Source organism: Pleurodeles waltl, chromosome 1_2, assembly GCF_031143425.1.
Source record: "Pleurodeles waltl isolate 20211129_DDA chromosome 1_2, aPleWal1.hap1.20221129, whole genome shotgun sequence".
NCBI classification, from domain to species: domain Eukaryota; kingdom Metazoa; phylum Chordata; class Amphibia; order Caudata; family Salamandridae; genus Pleurodeles; species Pleurodeles waltl.
Genome location: NC_090437.1, coordinates 51,285,951 through 51,304,122, shown reverse-complemented (window position 1 = coordinate 51,304,122; position 18,172 = coordinate 51,285,951). Strand labels below are relative to the sequence as shown.

Here is an 18,172-nt window from a genome sequence, read left to right as displayed (position 1 = left end):
TACCTATCGACCAACATCTTTGTAGCGGCTTTGCAGATGTCCATGAAAGAAACTCTGCATGTAAATGGAGTGGTGGCAGCTTTGGCCCTGATGGAATGGGTGGGCAGAACTTCTGGAGACTGCTTTTGGACCAATGTGTAGCAGATCTTGATGCAGAATATGATCCAACAGAAGATGGTCCTCTCCTACACGGTCTTTCCTTTTTTTGCCCCAGTGAAACCTCCACCTCGTGTCTTTTGATACGATCGCTGTAGAAGCTCAGTGCTGTTTTGGGGTCCAAGCGATGGAGTCACTTCTCTTCCTCCGAGGGATGAGGAGAAGTGTAGAACACTGCAGGGTGATGGTTTGACCCACGTACAACTGCATCACAACTTTTGGTAAGAATGATCCTTGCGTCCACAAAAAACAGCTTGTCTGGGAATGAAGGTGTTGAACGGCGGATTAAGACATAGACCCTGAAGCTCACTTACTCGCCATGCTGAGGTGAGAGCGGTTAGGAATATTGTCTTAAGGGTGAGGAGAGACAAGCCGGAGGAGACAGCTGTGAAGCAGGTCACAGGGAGCGCAGATTGAACATGTGAGGTGCCACTGTGACATGACAAAAGGAAAGGGAGGAAGCAAGTGTTCGACACCTTTCAAAATACGCAGCACAACCAGTTACTACAATGATGAGGCCTGGTCTGGCAGCCAGATAACTCCTGGCTGCCAAGATGACATCCTCCATCACCAGAGAAATGTCAAAGGTGTTCAGTGGTCCCTGCTTGAAGGTGGAAATTGTGCAGAACCCTGCCCTGTTGTGACAGGAAGTCCTCTCAGAGAGGCACCCTGACTGGAATACACATGCTAAAGCCCAGGAGTTCTGGATACTATACTCTCCTTGTCCAACCCAAGGCCACTTGGATCCAGTTGTTTCTGATCTTCAGAATTGGGAGCAGGAGTAATATTGGCTGAAAGGCGTACAGGAGGCCAGAGTTCCACTCTAGGCTGAACGAGTCTCTGAGCAAGAGATGTTTGAGAAACTCCAATGAGCAGAACTGCTGACATTGTGTGTTCTCGGCAGTGGCCTAATAGATTGAGTCAAGGTTCTCCCCATTTGTGGAAGGGACCTTGTGTCACCTCTCAGTACAGCTGTCACTCATCATCCGCTAGACATTGACGGCTGAGCTTGTCCACCCTGGCATTCAAAGATCCTGCTAGGTGGTTCAACACAAGGAAGATCCATTGATGGTCCAGCCATTTCCAGAGACTCAGTGTCTCCTGGCACAGGGTCCAGGAGCCCACACTGCTCTGCAAGCTGCAATACCACATGGCGAGCAGTCGAAAAGGTATTCAGGTTTGTCTGACTTGCAGACAAATGTACCATCAAGCTTTCAGAGGAGGGGCGCAGAGACAAAAATGCAGGGTTGCCTGGGCAGTCGCATCTTGTGATCTGGCGAATGACCCGGGGAGAGGCAAGATGGCTGCCGGCCAAAGTAAGGTACGGTCTAAGCACCCAAAATGGTATCTGTATGGATCTCATTGAAGGGCAAGAGGAGCTGTTTGCCCTGGCAGGAGCTCTTATGTTAAGACACTGGGTTTGAATTCTAAGACGGGGCCCTGGAGGTCACAAACTTCGGCCACCGTATGCGTCACCATGCTGTAAGAGGTGCTCTCCTCAGTGGTAGGACCATGGGGTTAAAGGAGTCCTGACTCAGTGGTGGTATCAAGATCACTGGCTTCTTGAAGGTCATAATGCCAATTTCCCTTGTGGTATTGTTGCTCAATTTCATCAACTATATTGTAATGAATATCCGAATCCGGAATGCAACATATGGTGAGTCAAGCAGGGGAGGTGGTGCTTCCGTGGAAGCTGAGCGTGGCTCTCAGTTGAGGTTGGAGGCACACAGACTAAGAGCACAATGGGTACCTCGGACTCCAGTGACAACAGAGTCAGCATTGAGGCTCCCGAAACTGGTGTGGAACATGGCACTGGAGGTGGAGTCAGAATGAGAGCCAGCAGAGGCTCATTGGTGGATTTGGAGGGCCCAACTTGTGCTGAGGGTGAATCTGCCAGCAGCACCCCAGATGAACCGCCTTTTGACTTGGGGCACAAAGTGCAGCAGAGCACGTTGGTAAGGATCTGAAGAGTTGACGCGTAATGTTGTGGAACTCTCATCTAGCTCGGGATCACAGGCAGCCCCAGCAACTCGAGCTGCGCCAGGACAAGTTGTGGAATCTGCTCAGATGTCTATCGACTTTGGGAGCAAGCTTGAGAGGCATGGTGATGCCCTTGCAACTTCTCAGGAGTATGAGTGGTGGAAAGGGGATGAATTCCACTTAGAATTTGTTTCTTTCAGTTACTTAAAGATCTGCAGCGTGACAACAACCAACCCAGGGAACAGGACAGACACAGACCCTTCGACTTGGAGCAATCTTCTTGTGGACTCTTCTGGTGCTTGGGGACAGAGTTTTGACTTTTGGTCTTGTATGGTCTTCGAGTTAATTAACGCCCAGCTGTTGCAGGCCTTAGCGTTGTGGTTTGACTCAGGAACCACAGGCAAACTTGATGAGGATCTGTCACAGACGAACGAGTTACTTACCTTCGGTAACGACTTTTCTGGTGGATACATTAGCTACCTGTGGATTCCTCACCTGATGAATACTCCCATGGCGCCAGCATTTGACGGAAATCTTCTTACTAGTCTCTGCACGTCGACGAGGACGTCACTTTAGCCCACGCGACGCCGTCTGACGTCATACAGGCAATAAGAAGTCCTCGCCGACGTGCCGATGACAGTACCAACATTTTTTACGTGCATGAGAATAATAATAATAACCCAATGCAATGAAAGAGCAAAGCAACATCTCTTAATATTGTAAATCACACAACATTGCAATAAAATAGCTATAGATTTAATATAACTTTTTTTTTTTTTTTTTTTTAAACAAATAAATATATTTATACATACGAACCATGTATATACCCAATATATATATAGATTTATATATAAATATACACATATATACAAATATCATACATGCAAAATGTATTGCAACTTTGAATACCAAAAGGAGCACACTCAAGGATTGCTTGGAGAGACCAAAAAGGCAACGGGGAGGCGGGTGGGACCGTGAGGAATCCACAGGTAGCTAATGTATCCACCAGAAAAGTCGTTACCGAAGGTAAGTAACTCGTTCTTCTGATGGATACAACTACCTGTGGATTCCTCACCTGATGAATAGAGTCCCAAAGCAGTACCACGCCCGGCGGTGGGTGCCTAAATGGTCAAACCAAGAAATCCTGCAGCACTGACCGTGCAAAATGACCGTCCCTTCTGACCTCAGAGTCCAAACAGTAATGTTTCACAAAAGTGTGAAGGGACGACCAAGTTGCGGCCTTGCAGATGTCAACCACAGGAACACCCCTGGCCAAGGCCGAAGAGGCCGACTTAGCTCTGGTGGAGTGAGCTCTAATGCCCTCAGGCGGATCCTTCTTTGCCAAAGAGTAACAGATTTTAATGCAAAGAACAACCCACTTGGAGAGTGTTCTCTTGTGGACTGCCTTTCCTCTCCTCTTGCCCACGTATCCGACAAACAGCTGATCCTCCAGCCTGATATCCTTCATTCTGTCGATATAGAAGCTCAACGCCCTTTTTGGGTCCAGGCGATGTAGTCTTTCTTCCTCCTTTGAAGGATGAGGCGGAGGATAAAACGTGGACAAAGTGATTGTCTGAGCCAAATGGAAGGGTGAAACAACCTTCGGAAGGAAAGCAGCCTTGGTCCTCAACACCACCTTATCCCCATAAAACGTTATATAAGGGGGTTTAACCGATAAGGCCTGCAACTCACTCACTCTCCTTGCAGATGTTATAGCTACCAGGAATACTGTTTTAATAACCAAATACCTTAAGGGGCAAGAATGCATAGGCTCAAAAGGGGACCCCATAAGGAAAGTCAGGACCAAGGACAAATCCCATTGAGGCATAACGAATGGTTTTGGAGGATATTGATTCAGAAGACCTTTCAAGAATCTGAGAACAATAGGGGATTTAAATAACGATGGTTGGTCTGGAAGACAAATGAAGGCTGACAAGGCCGACAAATAACCCTTAATGGTAGCTACTGCACAACCTTTCTGCGCTAGAGACAGTGCAAAAGACAAAACATGTGACAGATGAGCATGTAAGGGATCAATCTGTCTCTCTCCACACCACATAACAAATTTAGACCACCTATTAGCGTAGATAGATTTAGTGGAGTGTCGCCTGGCCGCTAAGATAACATCCACTACATCAGGCGGGAGAGAGAAGGAACTCAGGTTGCCCCGTTCAATCTCCAAGCATGTAGGTGCAGACTCTGGAGGTTGGGGTGTAAAACCTGCCCCTGCGACTGCGAGAGGAGGTCTGCCCTGAGAGGGAGACGGAGCGGAGGGCACAGTGAGAGTTGGAGAAGGTCGGAGTACCATACCCTCCTTGGCCAATCCGGAGCTATTAAGATGACTTGGGCCCGGTCTTGGCGAATTTTCCTCAACACTCGAGGAATCAAGGGTATGGGGGGAAACGCGTAAAGCAACTGGTCGCACCAGGTTATCTGAAACGCGTCTCCCAACGCTCCCTGCATCGGATACTGGAGGCTGCAGAATAACGGGCAATGCGCGTTCTCCCGAGTGGCAAACAGATCTATCCGAGGAAACCCCCACATCTGGAAGATTAAACAGACTTGATCTGGATGGAGACGCCACTCGTGGTCTGCCGAGAATTGGCGACTGAGACTGTCCGCACGTACATTCAAGACCCCGGCCAGATGATTTGCCACCAAGCAAATCTGATGGTCCTTTGCCCAGGACCATAGCCGAAGAGCTTCTCTGCAGAGAAGGTACGACCCTACTCCTCCCTGTTTGTTTATGTACCACATCGTGGTAGTATTGTCCGTCAGGACCTGTACCGACTGACCACGAAGGGATGGGAGGAAGGCCTTGAGAGCCAAACGTACAGCCCGTAACTCCAACAGATTGATATGAAACACCTGTTCCTCTGGAGACCAAAGCCCTTTGATCTCCAGATCCCCCAGATGAGCTCCCCATCCTAGGGTGGAGGCATCCGTTATTACCGTGGCCACTGGTGGCGACTGCGCGAACGGCTTCCCCTGTGAAAGATTGTTGCCCGCAATCCACCACTTCAATTCCACAGCAGCATCTCTGGAGATCTTGACAGTACCTTCTAAATCTCCCTTGTGTTGAGACCACTGCCTTCGGAGGCACCACTGAAGAGCCCTCATGTGCCAGCGAGCATGCGTGACCAACAGAATGCAGGAGGCGAACAGACCGAGCAGACGAAGGACCTTGAGGACTGGAACTACCGCTCCATTTCGAAACATTGGAACCAATTCCTGAATATCTTGAATCCGCTGAGGCGGAAGAAAGGCTCGACTCAATGTTGTATCCAGTACTGCCCCTATGAACAGGAGGCGCTGAGAGGGCTCCAGGTGAGATTTGGGCACGTTCACCGAAAAGCCCAGGTCGAACAACAACTGGGTTGTTGACTGCAGATGATGCGACACAAGCTCCGGGGACTTGGCTTTGATCAACCAGTCGTCCAAGTAAGGGAATACTGCTATCCCCCTCCTTCTGAGCTCCGCCGCAACCACTGACATCACCTTTGTGAAGACTCGAGGTGCTGAAGTAAGACCAAACGGGAGGACCGCAAACTGATAATGCTGCGACCCTACCACAAACCGGAGATACTTCCTGTGCGACTTGAGTATCGGGATATGAAAGTAAGCATCCTGCAAGTCGACAGACACCATCCAATCTTCCTTGTTCAACGCCAAAAGCACCTGTGCTAGGGTCAGCATCTTGAACTTTTCCTGTTTGAGGAACCAATTCAAGATCCTCAGATCCAGGATTGGTCTCAACTGACCATCCTTTTTGGGAATCAGGAAGTATCTTGAGTAACAACCTCGACCCTTTTCCTGCTCTGGGACCAACTCTACCGCGCCCTTTGAAAGGAGGACTTGAACCTCCTGTTCTAGCAACAGGAGGTGTTCTTCTGAACAATAAGATGGGCGGGGCGGGATGAGGGGCGGGAACTCCCGAAAGGGAAGGGCGTAGCCTTTTCCCACAATGCCGAGAACCCAAGTGTCCGTTGTGATAGACTTCCACTTGTGGAGAAAACGCTGTAATCTTCCCCCTACAGGAGAGGAGTGAGTGGGAGACGGTGGAAGCCTAAGGCTGCTTCCCCTGCTGCACCCCTCCAGAGGACGAGGAAGAGGCAGAGTGCTGTTGAGAGGCTCCTCTGGTACGGACCCCACCCCTCCCCCTCCCTCTAAATGACCTATAGGGGAGGGAAGAGGCGGGTTGCTGGAACCTCCCCCGAAAGGAAGAGGAATAAGAGCCACGCCCAAATCCCCGAAACCTCCTGAAAACTCTAGAAGAGGCAGAGGAAGAAGGAGCTTGCAGTCCTAACGATTTGGCTGTGGCTCTGCTCTCCTTAAATCGTTCCAAGGCTGAATCTGCCTTGGCTCCAAACAGTCTGTCCCCATCAAACGGGAGGTCCAGCAGGGTCGACTGCACATCCGCAGAGAACCCTGAGTTTCGGAGCCAGGCCTGTCTTCTTGCCACCACAGCCGTGCCCATCGCCCTGGCCACCGAGTCGGTCGTGTCCAGCCCAGACTGGATAATCTGGGTCGCGGCAGCCTGGGCGTCCGAGACCACATCCAAAAGACCCTGGGGAAGCTCCGTGAATGAAGACGAAATATCATCCATCAGCGCATGGATGTACCTCCCCAGAATGCACGTGGCGTTGGTGGCCTTCAACGCCAAACTGCATGACGAAAATATTTTCTTGGACTGCGCATCCAGTTTCTTGGAGTCTCTGTCTCCAGGCACCGTCGGGAAGGAACCAGGCGCTGACTTTGAGGAACAGGAGGCTTGCACCACCAAGCTCTCCGGCGTAGGGTGTCTAGAGAGAAAGCCAGGGTCAGATGGTGCAGCTCGATACCTCCTGGCCACAGCCCTATGAACGGCCGAGGAAGACACCGGCTTCTTCCACACCTCCAACACCGGATCCAGCAAAGCCTCATTAAATGGCAAGAGAGGCTCAGCTGCAGCAGAGGCCGGATGCAATACCTCTGTCAGCAAATTCTGCTTTGCCTCTGCCACCGGCAAAGGCAGGTCCAAAAAGCTCGCTGCCTTCCTCACCACAGCATGAAAGGAAGCAGCCTCCTCCGTATATTCCCCTGGAGATGAAAGGTCCCACTCAGGGGAAGTGTCCAGCCCACTGGCTGTATCCAGACCATGCAGTCCGTCTCCAGAGTCCTCAATCTCTCCCTCCTCTAGGACTCGCTGGTACTCTTGCTCTTCTAAAAGACGGAGAGCACGCCTCCTCGAATGAAGTCTCTCCTCGATACGCGGAGTCGACATGGCCTCCGCCGACGTCGAAGAACGGCGCCGATCTCCAGAAGCATCTGACGCCGCGTCCGGCGCCACAGGCAGCTTCGGCGCCGAGGCAGGAGCCGATGGACCAACCGGAGTCACAGGGCAAAATCCTGACTTCGACGGAGGGGCAACCTCCGGGGCCGAAACATCCGAAGCCACCGGAGCGGCCACCGACGCCGGCACCGGCGCCGAGCCCACATTCCCAAAAGGGAGAAAGGGCATAAAGGGTGCCGGCCGAAGAGGCGCAGGATCACCCAACGAAAAGGCCAAGGGCCCCGAAGGACCAGCCGGAGCAGCTCCTGGAGCCATCTGCTGAAAGATGGTATACATCGCATTAAGAAACGCGGTACTATCGGCTCCAGGAGTGGGAAAAGCCGGATACTGGGGTGCCTGGATCGAGGGCGACCCCGACGCCGGCCTCGACGTCTGCGACGCCGGAGAAAACACAAGAGGCTGCACCACCTCAATCACTGACGCCTGACCAGGTGAAGTCGGTGACGCCGGAGAGGGCAACGGCGTCGATGGATGCGGCGTGACCGTGGGGCTGACCTCCCAAGTCCTCCGACGCCGAGCCGAAGGTGACCTCGAACGAGACTCCTTGCTGGAGTGGCGTCGTGAGTCTCTACGGCGCCGGGAGTCTCGATGACGCCGGTGAGACCTTGGCGAAGAAGACTTCTTATGATGTTTCTCCTTCTTCTTTGACTTTGCCATGAATAACTTGGCCTCGCGCTCTTTGAGGGCCTTCGGATTCATGTGTTGACATGAATCGCAAGTCGAGACGTCGTGGTCGGAGCTCAAACACCATAGACAGTCGGAGTGAGGATCTGTAACTGACATCTTGCCCCCACACTCTCGACAGGGCTTGAAACCCGACTTCCTCTGAGACATTGTTACCGCAGAGAAGACTACGCAGCAGACAATACACTGTAACCACGAAGGTAACAGTAACTCCCTCGAAGATAACCGTTTCGAATGCACGGAAAAAAGGGAACTGTCATCGGCACGTCGGCGAGGACTTCTTATTGCCTGTATGACGTCAGACGGCGTCGCGTGGGCTAAAGTGACGTCCTCGTCGACGTGCAGAGACTAGTAAGAAGATTTCCGTCAAATGCTGGCGCCATGGGAGTATTCATCAGGTGAGGAATCCACAGGTAGTTGTATCCATCAGAAATGCGTTTGCAACAGTATTTACAGGGTTTAAAACCTATCATTTTGGTAGGAGACATTTTCCTTGCACACTGGATTTTAAAATTTCTGAGGTGAACAGGTCTCTTGAGAAACAAGAGGTAGCGCTAGATCTGCATCTGATGGCATGAAAAGAAAGGAAGTGACTCCAGGAGTGGCATCTTTATAGGATCTGCACATCATTTTCAGAGAGGTAAAGTGTCAGTCCAGACCCTCACGGCACCAAGATTCCGTATCCAGTCAATGCCTGGAGACTATTCGAAAAGTGAGGACTCTGTGGTTCGAAATCTTTGTCAGTAATGATAGAACAAGAAACTGACTAACTCAAAATTAGTCAAAAGACAACAACTGTATCAGAAAGACTGCCAATGGGTTTGAGGTAATTCAGACAGCTGCAGGGATAGGATTTCCAGGCTGCAGTTGGAATAAAGAACATAGCTCTGTGGAGACTCTGTACACAACGTGAAGTATAAATCTGAGCAGTGGAGGACTTCAGGTAAAGCACAGTTCATTTTCACTTCACCTCACTGGCCAGGGTTCAGGTCATATCTAAGGAGGTGGATAGGCTATTAATGCTGTGGTTTAGACTGGTTTCTATGGCTTGGTGATATTACGCACAGCTGTTGTATGCAAGTACTGCTGTTACTTTGATGATGGGGAATGATATAAACATGTGAACCAGTGACAGATACAAAGATACAAATTCTGCAGAAATTAATTTCTAGTGAATATTATCAGTATTCATTAACATTAGGTGATTTGATAACAGGCATACGTGAAATAAATTAAATGCTGTATATCACAGTAAACATATTATTGGTTCAAGAATCAGTAAAAGGAACACCTACTGCCTCACAATTTTGGTATTGGGAAAGAGCAACACTATTTGTAAAGCAAATGCATATGAGGTCACTCAAATCTTATAAGAAATGAGTGACAACTCTAATACTGTCAGTGATGGATTTTAATCACTTGCATATACTATCAGGAAGATGTTGTAGGTAGTCACAGCTGCTTAAATACATGGACAAACTACAACATGAAGACATCAACGGCATGCAGACGGATGTCTTCAAACTTTTGATGGAATAACTGCCTACTGCTACAGCAAAACTATGTAGATTCACAGTCAATATCCAGGCTGAAATGTTTTACTGCACTGCTGACATCTCAAGAGGCCTACTCGAAGTTTCCTCTACTATAGGAGAACTTCAACTATCTAATGCTGTAATTAGGGCATCTCTTCCACCTGCATAAAGTGAGGAGGCTTCAAGGCACAGCTCCACTTCTGTTAGTGAGGAAGGTGGGTGCACACAATAGATGAATACATTTTGGGCCTTAGAAAAAGGAAGTAGACAGATTTATAGTTATGAACATAAAAGAGTTTATTTTTTCAAATCATTAAAGTCAAACTATTGATTAGGAGTCCTGTTTTAAAAAAGTATTTTGAAAATATGTTAATAAAAGTTATACATGTTGTGGGGATTTACTTATTTGTCAGCTTTAGTCTTAAAAACAAATGTATTCTATTATATAGCCTTTATATAACGATTACATGTGTTTTTTCTACTGTCACACTTCATGTGACAAAAACCACTAATTTCCTCAAATTTGGGCTCACCATAAATTTACATATGTAAAAAGCTATTTGGAAATAATTTCTAAAAGAAAAATTCAAGATGATTCTTATGTAAATATTATATTGAATAATATATGTAGAAATAGTTATGAAATGGAAATGAATGTGTCTTATATGTTTTCAATATATTTCATTTGCAGTCTATTTTACTTCTCTGATTTAAATAATAATTTTAATATATGTTTAAATCTTTTCCTGGTTACCACCAAAGTCCACTCGATAAATAGCAAATGCAAAAAACAGTTTTAAAAAATTGCTGTTTAGAAATCCTCACAGTAGTACATACAGGTAAATTGCGATTCCTTATTTGTTATGCTGTGGTAAACTTAGAAATATTTGTTTTCCATTTAATACATTGCTCATGCTACTTTATGCATCCCCAAACCAGCTTGTGACCAGTTACTAATTCAGCAACCTTTTGTACATCTGCCTCATATATTTATCTACCCAAGTTTGAGTTGTCTGCACTTAATTAATCTGGAATCTGCACAGCCTCAGCTCAACTGCCTCTTAAGTCTGCAGTATTTCTGCAGGCAGGGTGAGGGCTTGCAGTTTCCAGAGGTTTGAATCTGGTACCTTTGATTTTGTTAAGTCCTCTGCTTGTGTATGTTTATCTTCTTTTCAATGGATTGCTATCATGCTAATTTAACTCGCTTAGTTTTCATATATCAGTATGAATGACAGGCGCAGGGTGGATATCACTGAGCTTCGCGAAGGCACTTTTCACAAGTGTCCAATGGAGCACACCTGCTGATGCCTTTCCAAAGTAGAACAAGTTAGGTGGCCTTAACTTTACTTTGGTAAATTCGCTGTGCAGGAATTTCTAGAGACTACGAGGTCCTGGAGGGCTGCTGTTTGGGAGGAATAATGCACTATCCTGAGAGAGTAGATGGAACAAAAAAAGAAGGGATCCAGGGGGCAAAGGAGTGGTTATCATGTGGGAGTGGAGGAGTGGTCCCGTGGCACTATACTTTTGGGTCCTAGTGTCTGAAGGTTGGCAAGCTATACTCTTGGTGTGGGAGAAGATGCCCCATCTAGCAGTAGCTTTCTTTTGGATTTGTCCTTTGGGTTTGTAGGGTAGGAGGGGGTGTCCGGGTATGGGTGCCATGAGTTACCTAACATAGCTGAAGTTCTCTCTAGGGAAGAATGCAGAGAGGAAAAGGAAAGGTGGCTTGGGGAGCAGTACACTTTGGACAGGAATCCTGCCTGCAATCACAATAGCCCAGCAAGAAATGCACACTCAGTTTTTTTTTTTTTTACAGTGGCTCAATTGTGTACAGATGTCAATATCTTTCTCCAAAAAAGCAGATAAAATTATCTTCTCTGAAGTCATTACAGATGCCCACCCTATGAATTCAGCTGGAGGCTAATAAAGCTGATGATACGAGCAGTTTAGGATTACTTTGGGGCCTGGGTTCCATATTGGACCTGACAAGGCTATGCCCAAATTTCCATTATGCAGATTCACCTTTTGCCATGCGCTCAGTGATATTATATACACCCTGGACCCAGTCTTGAATCAACAACTCTGGAGTCCCCCATTCCTCCATAACTTGGCCATTCCTAAGGGTTTACTTCTCTTGGTTTGTTCTTGGCATTATGGAGCCCAGGTTCAGTGATGGGGACTCCTGTTCTTGGGTGTAAATAGCCCTGTCCAATGGGCTTTATTGACCTAAAGTGTGGTTTTAACCAGGTGGTCTGGACAAGCAGATTGGGATCATTCCCTCTGGTCTTGATTCTCTTGCTATGTTCTTGTGTAGGGGACTGTGTGGCAGTCAGTTCTTGAGGAAATATAGTGAGTTAGGTAAGTTCAACAGAAGGCAAATATTATTCTGTTTTTTTAATGCAAACCGAAGAAATCGGATTGAAAGTTTATAGATTTCCTTTTTTTTTTTTGTGCTTAATAATGCTATTTTGGAGTGCTGTAAATGATCAGTACTGTTTTTTTAATGGCACACTACTTAATGAAAGCCTCAGGTGGCCATGCAAGTATTTGAACATGTAACCTGCAGATCATTTACTGAAGTAGTTGGGGAAGATTTATAGGCCTCCTACTTGGGATTAGAAAACAGACTGTTTCAAATGGCTAAAAGTAGAACCTCCAGGAGGGAATCGTTCACACAAGCCTTGGCGGATCAAAACACATACATATCAAACACAGCAGCACACCAAGTTATTATATTAAACATTTGAGTTTTCAATTATTGAATGTGCCAGTAACGCAACAATTGGGGTGGAAGAGTATTTGTGAGTGAAACACTATCATCATATTGTAAAATCCTGTTTCCATTCAATTTTACACACAATCTTTTCAGAAATAAACCAATACATACCCTTGTTCGACACTGGTGTTTGGTCGTTGCCCAGACACAGACTCAGAGCTGTCAACTAGAGATGGAACCACTGCCAAAAACCTGTATTATTGTGAAATAAAAAGTTCAACATGCAGGTCCACCATCAAAATACATCAGCACTAAATGGTCTATGTGTGCTATGTTATAACATGGACGTCTCTGAAAGCCTTGAAAATAGATTTTGTCTGTCAATATTCATTAATTTAAAAAAACTAGTACTTTAATCTAAAACAGTGCAATTTGTGCATAATATGCAATAATTAATTGTTAAATTGAATCTTTCTTCTATCTACACTTGATAAAAATATTTTATTTACAAAGTTGTGTAATGGACTTTCCCCATACCTTTGATGAACTTTATTTCTTACTCCTTTCTGAAATGCCAGAAGATAGTTCCTCCCATCTCCAGAGAACACTTCGATGGCAATCGGCTGGAAAGAGCAAGAGATTAAACAGCTCAGAAAGCAAACTCCATCTTTTTGAAGAGATGCACAACTCATTAGTACAATTTTACATTTAAAGGCCAAACAACTCATTAGGCCAGGTGCAAAAACTTGCCGAGTACTGCTAGGGAAATCATTGACCAATACATACAACTTTAAAGAGAAAAAGATTTTAAGTAAAAAAGTGTCTTTGTCCTAATTCAAAAAAGGAAAGAAAAATATAAAAGTACCTTGCATATGATGACAAGTCAGGACTATTCTATGGTTTGCTTACCACAAGCAGGTTTAGGATGCCACAATTACATAATAAAAGGGTATGAAAAAAATATTTGAGCAATTGTTTTTCCTTATCTGGTGGGCCTTATCATTCTGTATCATTTTCATAGTTTCATCCCTTCACATTTTGTGAAAGACTTAGATTGTTAATCATTTTCTTACTAAAACTGCTGCTATTTTATTACAAATGTTTGTGTGTTAGGTTGCTGCTTGCCTGTCTGTTGATTTTCAGGTGATGTCACCTACACAAGGGTATGGCAATCTGTCAGAATATCTCTGAGATACTAAAAGAGGAAATGTACATATGAGCTTCCATGTGCTTGGTTGAGCAAGTCAAAAGAGATGCTGAGAAAATCATCACTAGCACTCAGGAAAGCCCAGGAGGCCTAGCTGTAATACAGCAAAGCACTAATCAATAGCATTTTGCAGGTTTTGAGGAAGCGCTAGGAAACTAGGATTACTAACAGTGTCTGAAACTATTCCACCCAAAAATGAGGAACGACTCAAAGAGAGAGTTGGCACCACGTGGAACAGAACCAGACATCTAACATCAAGAATATAATCTGTAATTCAGATTGTAATTCACTTATGAGGCATACACCTTGCAAATGCTGCAAAAGTGTATATTACTTTTTTTGTTAAAAGGTGGCCAAGGAAATAAGACAGATCACCAGAGTCAGCCCATAAATTCATTAGACCCTACCAAGAATCCCTTTGCGAGCAAAGTGATGCTCCAAAAACTGAGTATGTCTTGTCTAAGAAAAAAAGGATAATGTGCCAATGGTCAAATTAGCTGTGTTACAAAAAAAATGAATAGCCTTTAAAGAGAATCTCTTAAGGGTCACCTCAAAAAGGAAAAAAGTCAATCAACTTTGATCTAATAAGATAGTGTACCTCTGTAAACAGGAAGAAAAAACACAAAGCACCGGTGACAAAAAAAAAAGAGCAAGTGGAAAAAAAGTCTATAGGTATCTAATCTGAGAAAGTTGCTTGCTGAGCCATCCAGAGAAAACACTGTGTAAGGCCTGCTATACAAAGGTGGGTGAGGACAGGGGGGGCATCTTCAAGGCTGCAATCAGAAAAAAAGCAGACTGTTACTGTTCACTTACTCAAATACAGATCAGTAAAAGGCCCTGAAGTACTTACCTTCAGTAACAATATATCTGGTAGAGATATATTCTAATTGCAGATTCCTTACCTTAGAATTTTTTTCCAAGCGTCAGAATGGATCCGAAGATTTTTTCTTCGAGCAATACCCGTGCGCGTCGTTAGGTGGCGTCGGTCGGGAGTAGTACATAGATGGCACCTCAGCGCAGAGCCAAGGCCCTGAATGGGTAAGCCCTGTATCTAGAAATCAGTTTGCAAGTGGGTAGGATGGGTGGGTCGGTAAGGAATGTGCAACTAGAATGTGTCTCTACCAGATATATCATTACCGAAGGTAAGTAACATCTGATAGAGACTTCTAGTTGCAGATTCCTTAACTTAGAATAGATACCCAACCAATGCCATCCCTGGAGGTGGGCTGCGAACCAAGATCATAATAAAAAGTCCTGCAGGACCGAACGCCAAAGTAGCCATCCCTACAGGCCTGACTGTCCAGGCAGTAATGTTTAGTAAACATGTGCAGGGATGCCCATATTGCTGCTTGGCAGATATCCAGGACAGGAACTCCTTTGAGAGAGGGAAGAAATGCTTTCAACGCAAGCCTTATTGCCCTGACCTCCAGAAGACTGATATGGAGCCCAGACTCCGTTGGAGACCAGAGGCCTCTGATCCCCGCCTCTCCCATTTAGCCGCCACATCCCAGAAGTGACACGTCCGTCACTAATGATAGATCTGGTTGGGGAAGCAAGAGGGATCTGCTGTTGATCCAATGCCGATTTGAAAGTCAACACTGCAGGTCTTTTGCAGTCCCCTCCGAGATCTGGACCATGTCGGAGAGATTTCCCTGATGCTGCACCCACTGGAACTTCAAGTCCCACTGCAGAGCCCGCATATGCCATCTGCCATGTGTCACTAACAGGATGCAGGAGGCCATGAGGCACAGCAGCCTCCGAGTCAGTCTCACCAAAACCCAAGATAGAAGCTGAAAGATCGGAATCATAGCCTGAATATTCTGGACTTGCTTTTCGGGAGGATAGGCCTGAAACTGCTCTGTGTCCAGAACAGCTCCAATGAAAGGGAGCGCCTGAGATGGAATCAGGTGTGACTTTGGCACGTTTATAGTGAACCCTAGCGTGTGCATTAGGTTCGCCGTAGTCTGAAGGTGGGAGACAAGTTTCTGGGGCAAGACCGCCTTCAACAGCCAGTCGTCAAAGTTGGGGAAGAATGAAACCCCCCAGCCTGCACAGATGAGCTGCAACCACCGCCATCACTTTCCTGAACACATGAGGAGTGCTGGTAAGATTGGAGGGGAGCATGGTAAATTGAAAGTGCTTGTGACCTACCACGAATAGTAGGCAACATCTCTGGACAGGCAGGATGGGAATATGGAAATAAGCTTCCTGCAAGTCCAACACTACCATCCAGTCTCATGGGTCCAAGGCAGACGGGTCATGAGCCAGAGTGGGCATTTTGAATTTCTCCTTCTTGAGGAAGAGATTGAGGACCTGAAGGTCTAGGATAGGACATAAGCCCTTGTCTTTTTTTTGGACAAGAAAGTAGTGGGAATAACAACCACAACCTACTTCTGGTGCAGGGACCCTCCATATGGCACCCCTGGCCAAGAGAACCGCAACTTCCTGGCGGGGTAGTGCCAAATGATCCTCCGCTATACAGCTGAATGATGGAAGCAAGGCTGATGGGGCAGACTTGAAGGGGAGGGAGTAGCCCCTCCGAACAATCTGCAAAACCCACCTGTCCATAGTGACGGATTCCCAGTGGGGCAGGTGATGGCGCATCCTGCTGCCAACTTGACCAGAGTGAGGTCACGGACTAGGAGGGCCTGGAGGCTGCAGCAGGGGCAGGGGTGGTCTGGGCAGACCTCTGGTTCCCTGACCCACGACCACGTCGGCTGAATAGCATGAGTGGCACGGTAGCTGGCAAAGGGACGCAACAGAGAGCCCCTTCCGTGGCCACAAAATGGTCGAAAGGCGGACTGCTGGGTACGAGGGGCAGTGGAAAGGCTGAGGGACTAAGCCATAGCCCGGGAGCCCATGAATCTCTCCAGCGCAGAGTCCACCTTGTCGCCAAAGAGACGGGAGTCAAAGGGCATGGGTCTGTTGGCCATCCCCTGAGAAACCAGATGTTCGTAAACAGGTGTGGCGCCTCAAGGCCACTGTCGTAGCAACTAATCTACCCAGAAAGTCAGTCGTGTCCAGCCGACATCGGATAATGAACTTTGCCATGTCTCTCTCATCGTTAACAGCTTGGGAGACGATAGCACGGGCCTCCTCCGGTATCTGTGGCAAGACTTGTGCAACCGTATCTCACAGAGAGTGAGTTGAACAGCCCAAAAGGCATGCGGTGTTCACTGACTGCAGCGCTAGACTGGAGGAAGAAAACATCTTCTTAAATTGTTCCAGCCTTTTTGATTTCCTATCCGGATGTGTGGAAGGGAATACGCCACAGGATGAGGATGCCTGGATAACAAGGCTCTCAAGTGTGGGGGTGTTGGGACGGGAATTTAGGGTCATTTGGGGAGGGCTTATGGGGGGTGTGATTGTCCTGTTCACAAGAGCTCCTGTGTTGGCCCAAAAGGACATCGGTGACAGCTTCAATGACTGGAAGAGGAGGCTCAGAGGAGGAAGCCCCTGGTTGAAGCACATCCGTCAGGAGATTAGACCTGGCCTGAACAGTAGGCAGCTCAAGGCCGAGGACCTTAGCCGCTCTACTGACCACCATGGAATAAGTAGCTCCCTTAGCTGTAGCCACAGTAAGAGGAGTCAGCATGCCAGCGTCTGGAGAGGTATCCAGACCACTGGCCTTGCCCAACTCCTGTGCCCAGTCCATGTTAGGATCATTCCGGTGTTCATGAGAGTCCAGGAACCCCTCCAATCCTTTCCTGAATTCAAACCCATAAGAATAAGGGTCGGAGACTGTGAAGTGGGTCTTATAGCAACACCACATAAATTCTGACTTTTTTTTGCTTGTTCATATCCACTTCGGTTTGCTTTATAAAAAAAAAAAAAATTACTTTCAGCACAGTTCCCAACATATTGACAGGTCACAGTACTTTAAACACATTATTATGCATTCACAGACTTGCCCCACAAAGTACAACTCCTGCAGTGTCACCTTAATGGCAGTAGATTAAGCCCACAGCTTGACAGATTGTCAGCAGTTATATTCACATAAGTTAGTTGCCGACAAATGATCTCCCCAGTTCCGGCATCCCCAGCATTACAGCAGTACAATAAGCATTTGACATGATCTCACGTATCTGGAATTCCTGAAATTAATGCGATCTGCGTGCATAACTTTGTCCAGGGGCCTCTAGGCCAATGCACTGTACTAAGCAGCGGGGATGCGTCACTCATCCACCCAACGATGAGTCAGAGTCTCCACCCCCGTCTGCTCCCCGTCCATTTATGCAAGGTAGTCGTAATACAATCCCCATATATCATGCGGGCGGCTACAACTCAGTAAGAGTTTGCTATATGTTTCTATTTGTAGATTACAATAGGCCATATCTCTATGCCACTCATGTAAGGTAGGCAGTTGACCCTGCACCCAGCGGATTGCCATCCTGTGCTTTGCCAGTATCAAACCTGTAGCAGTCAAACTCCTGGTAGCGCATGGTAATTTTTTGTTGTACTCGAGTAGCACCAGGAGCGGTTCTGGGCTGAGACCCCCCCCTCTCCCTTCCCCACAATAATAGAACAAAGCACACCAGAAACCCAAAATGCCCAGACAGGTCCAG

The 18,172-nt window shown here is 46.9% G+C and overlaps 1 protein-coding gene across 3 annotated transcripts in view; it reads right to left on the bottom strand.

Moving 5' to 3' along the window:
* The window catches only part of WDFY3 (WD repeat and FYVE domain containing 3), a 1,200,521-nt gene that overhangs the window by 241,430 nt on the left and 940,919 nt on the right, over positions 1 to 18,172 (bottom strand). For all 3 annotated transcript variants that reach the window (XM_069236246.1, XM_069236255.1, XM_069236264.1), the window contains 2 exons: positions 12,938 to 13,023; positions 12,572 to 12,652 (listed from right to left, as the gene is read on the bottom strand). In XM_069236246.1, coding sequence (XP_069092347.1) covers positions 12,572 to 12,652; positions 12,938 to 13,023 — 167 coding nt within the window. The remainder of the gene's footprint in view (positions 1 to 12,571; positions 12,653 to 12,937; positions 13,024 to 18,172) is intronic.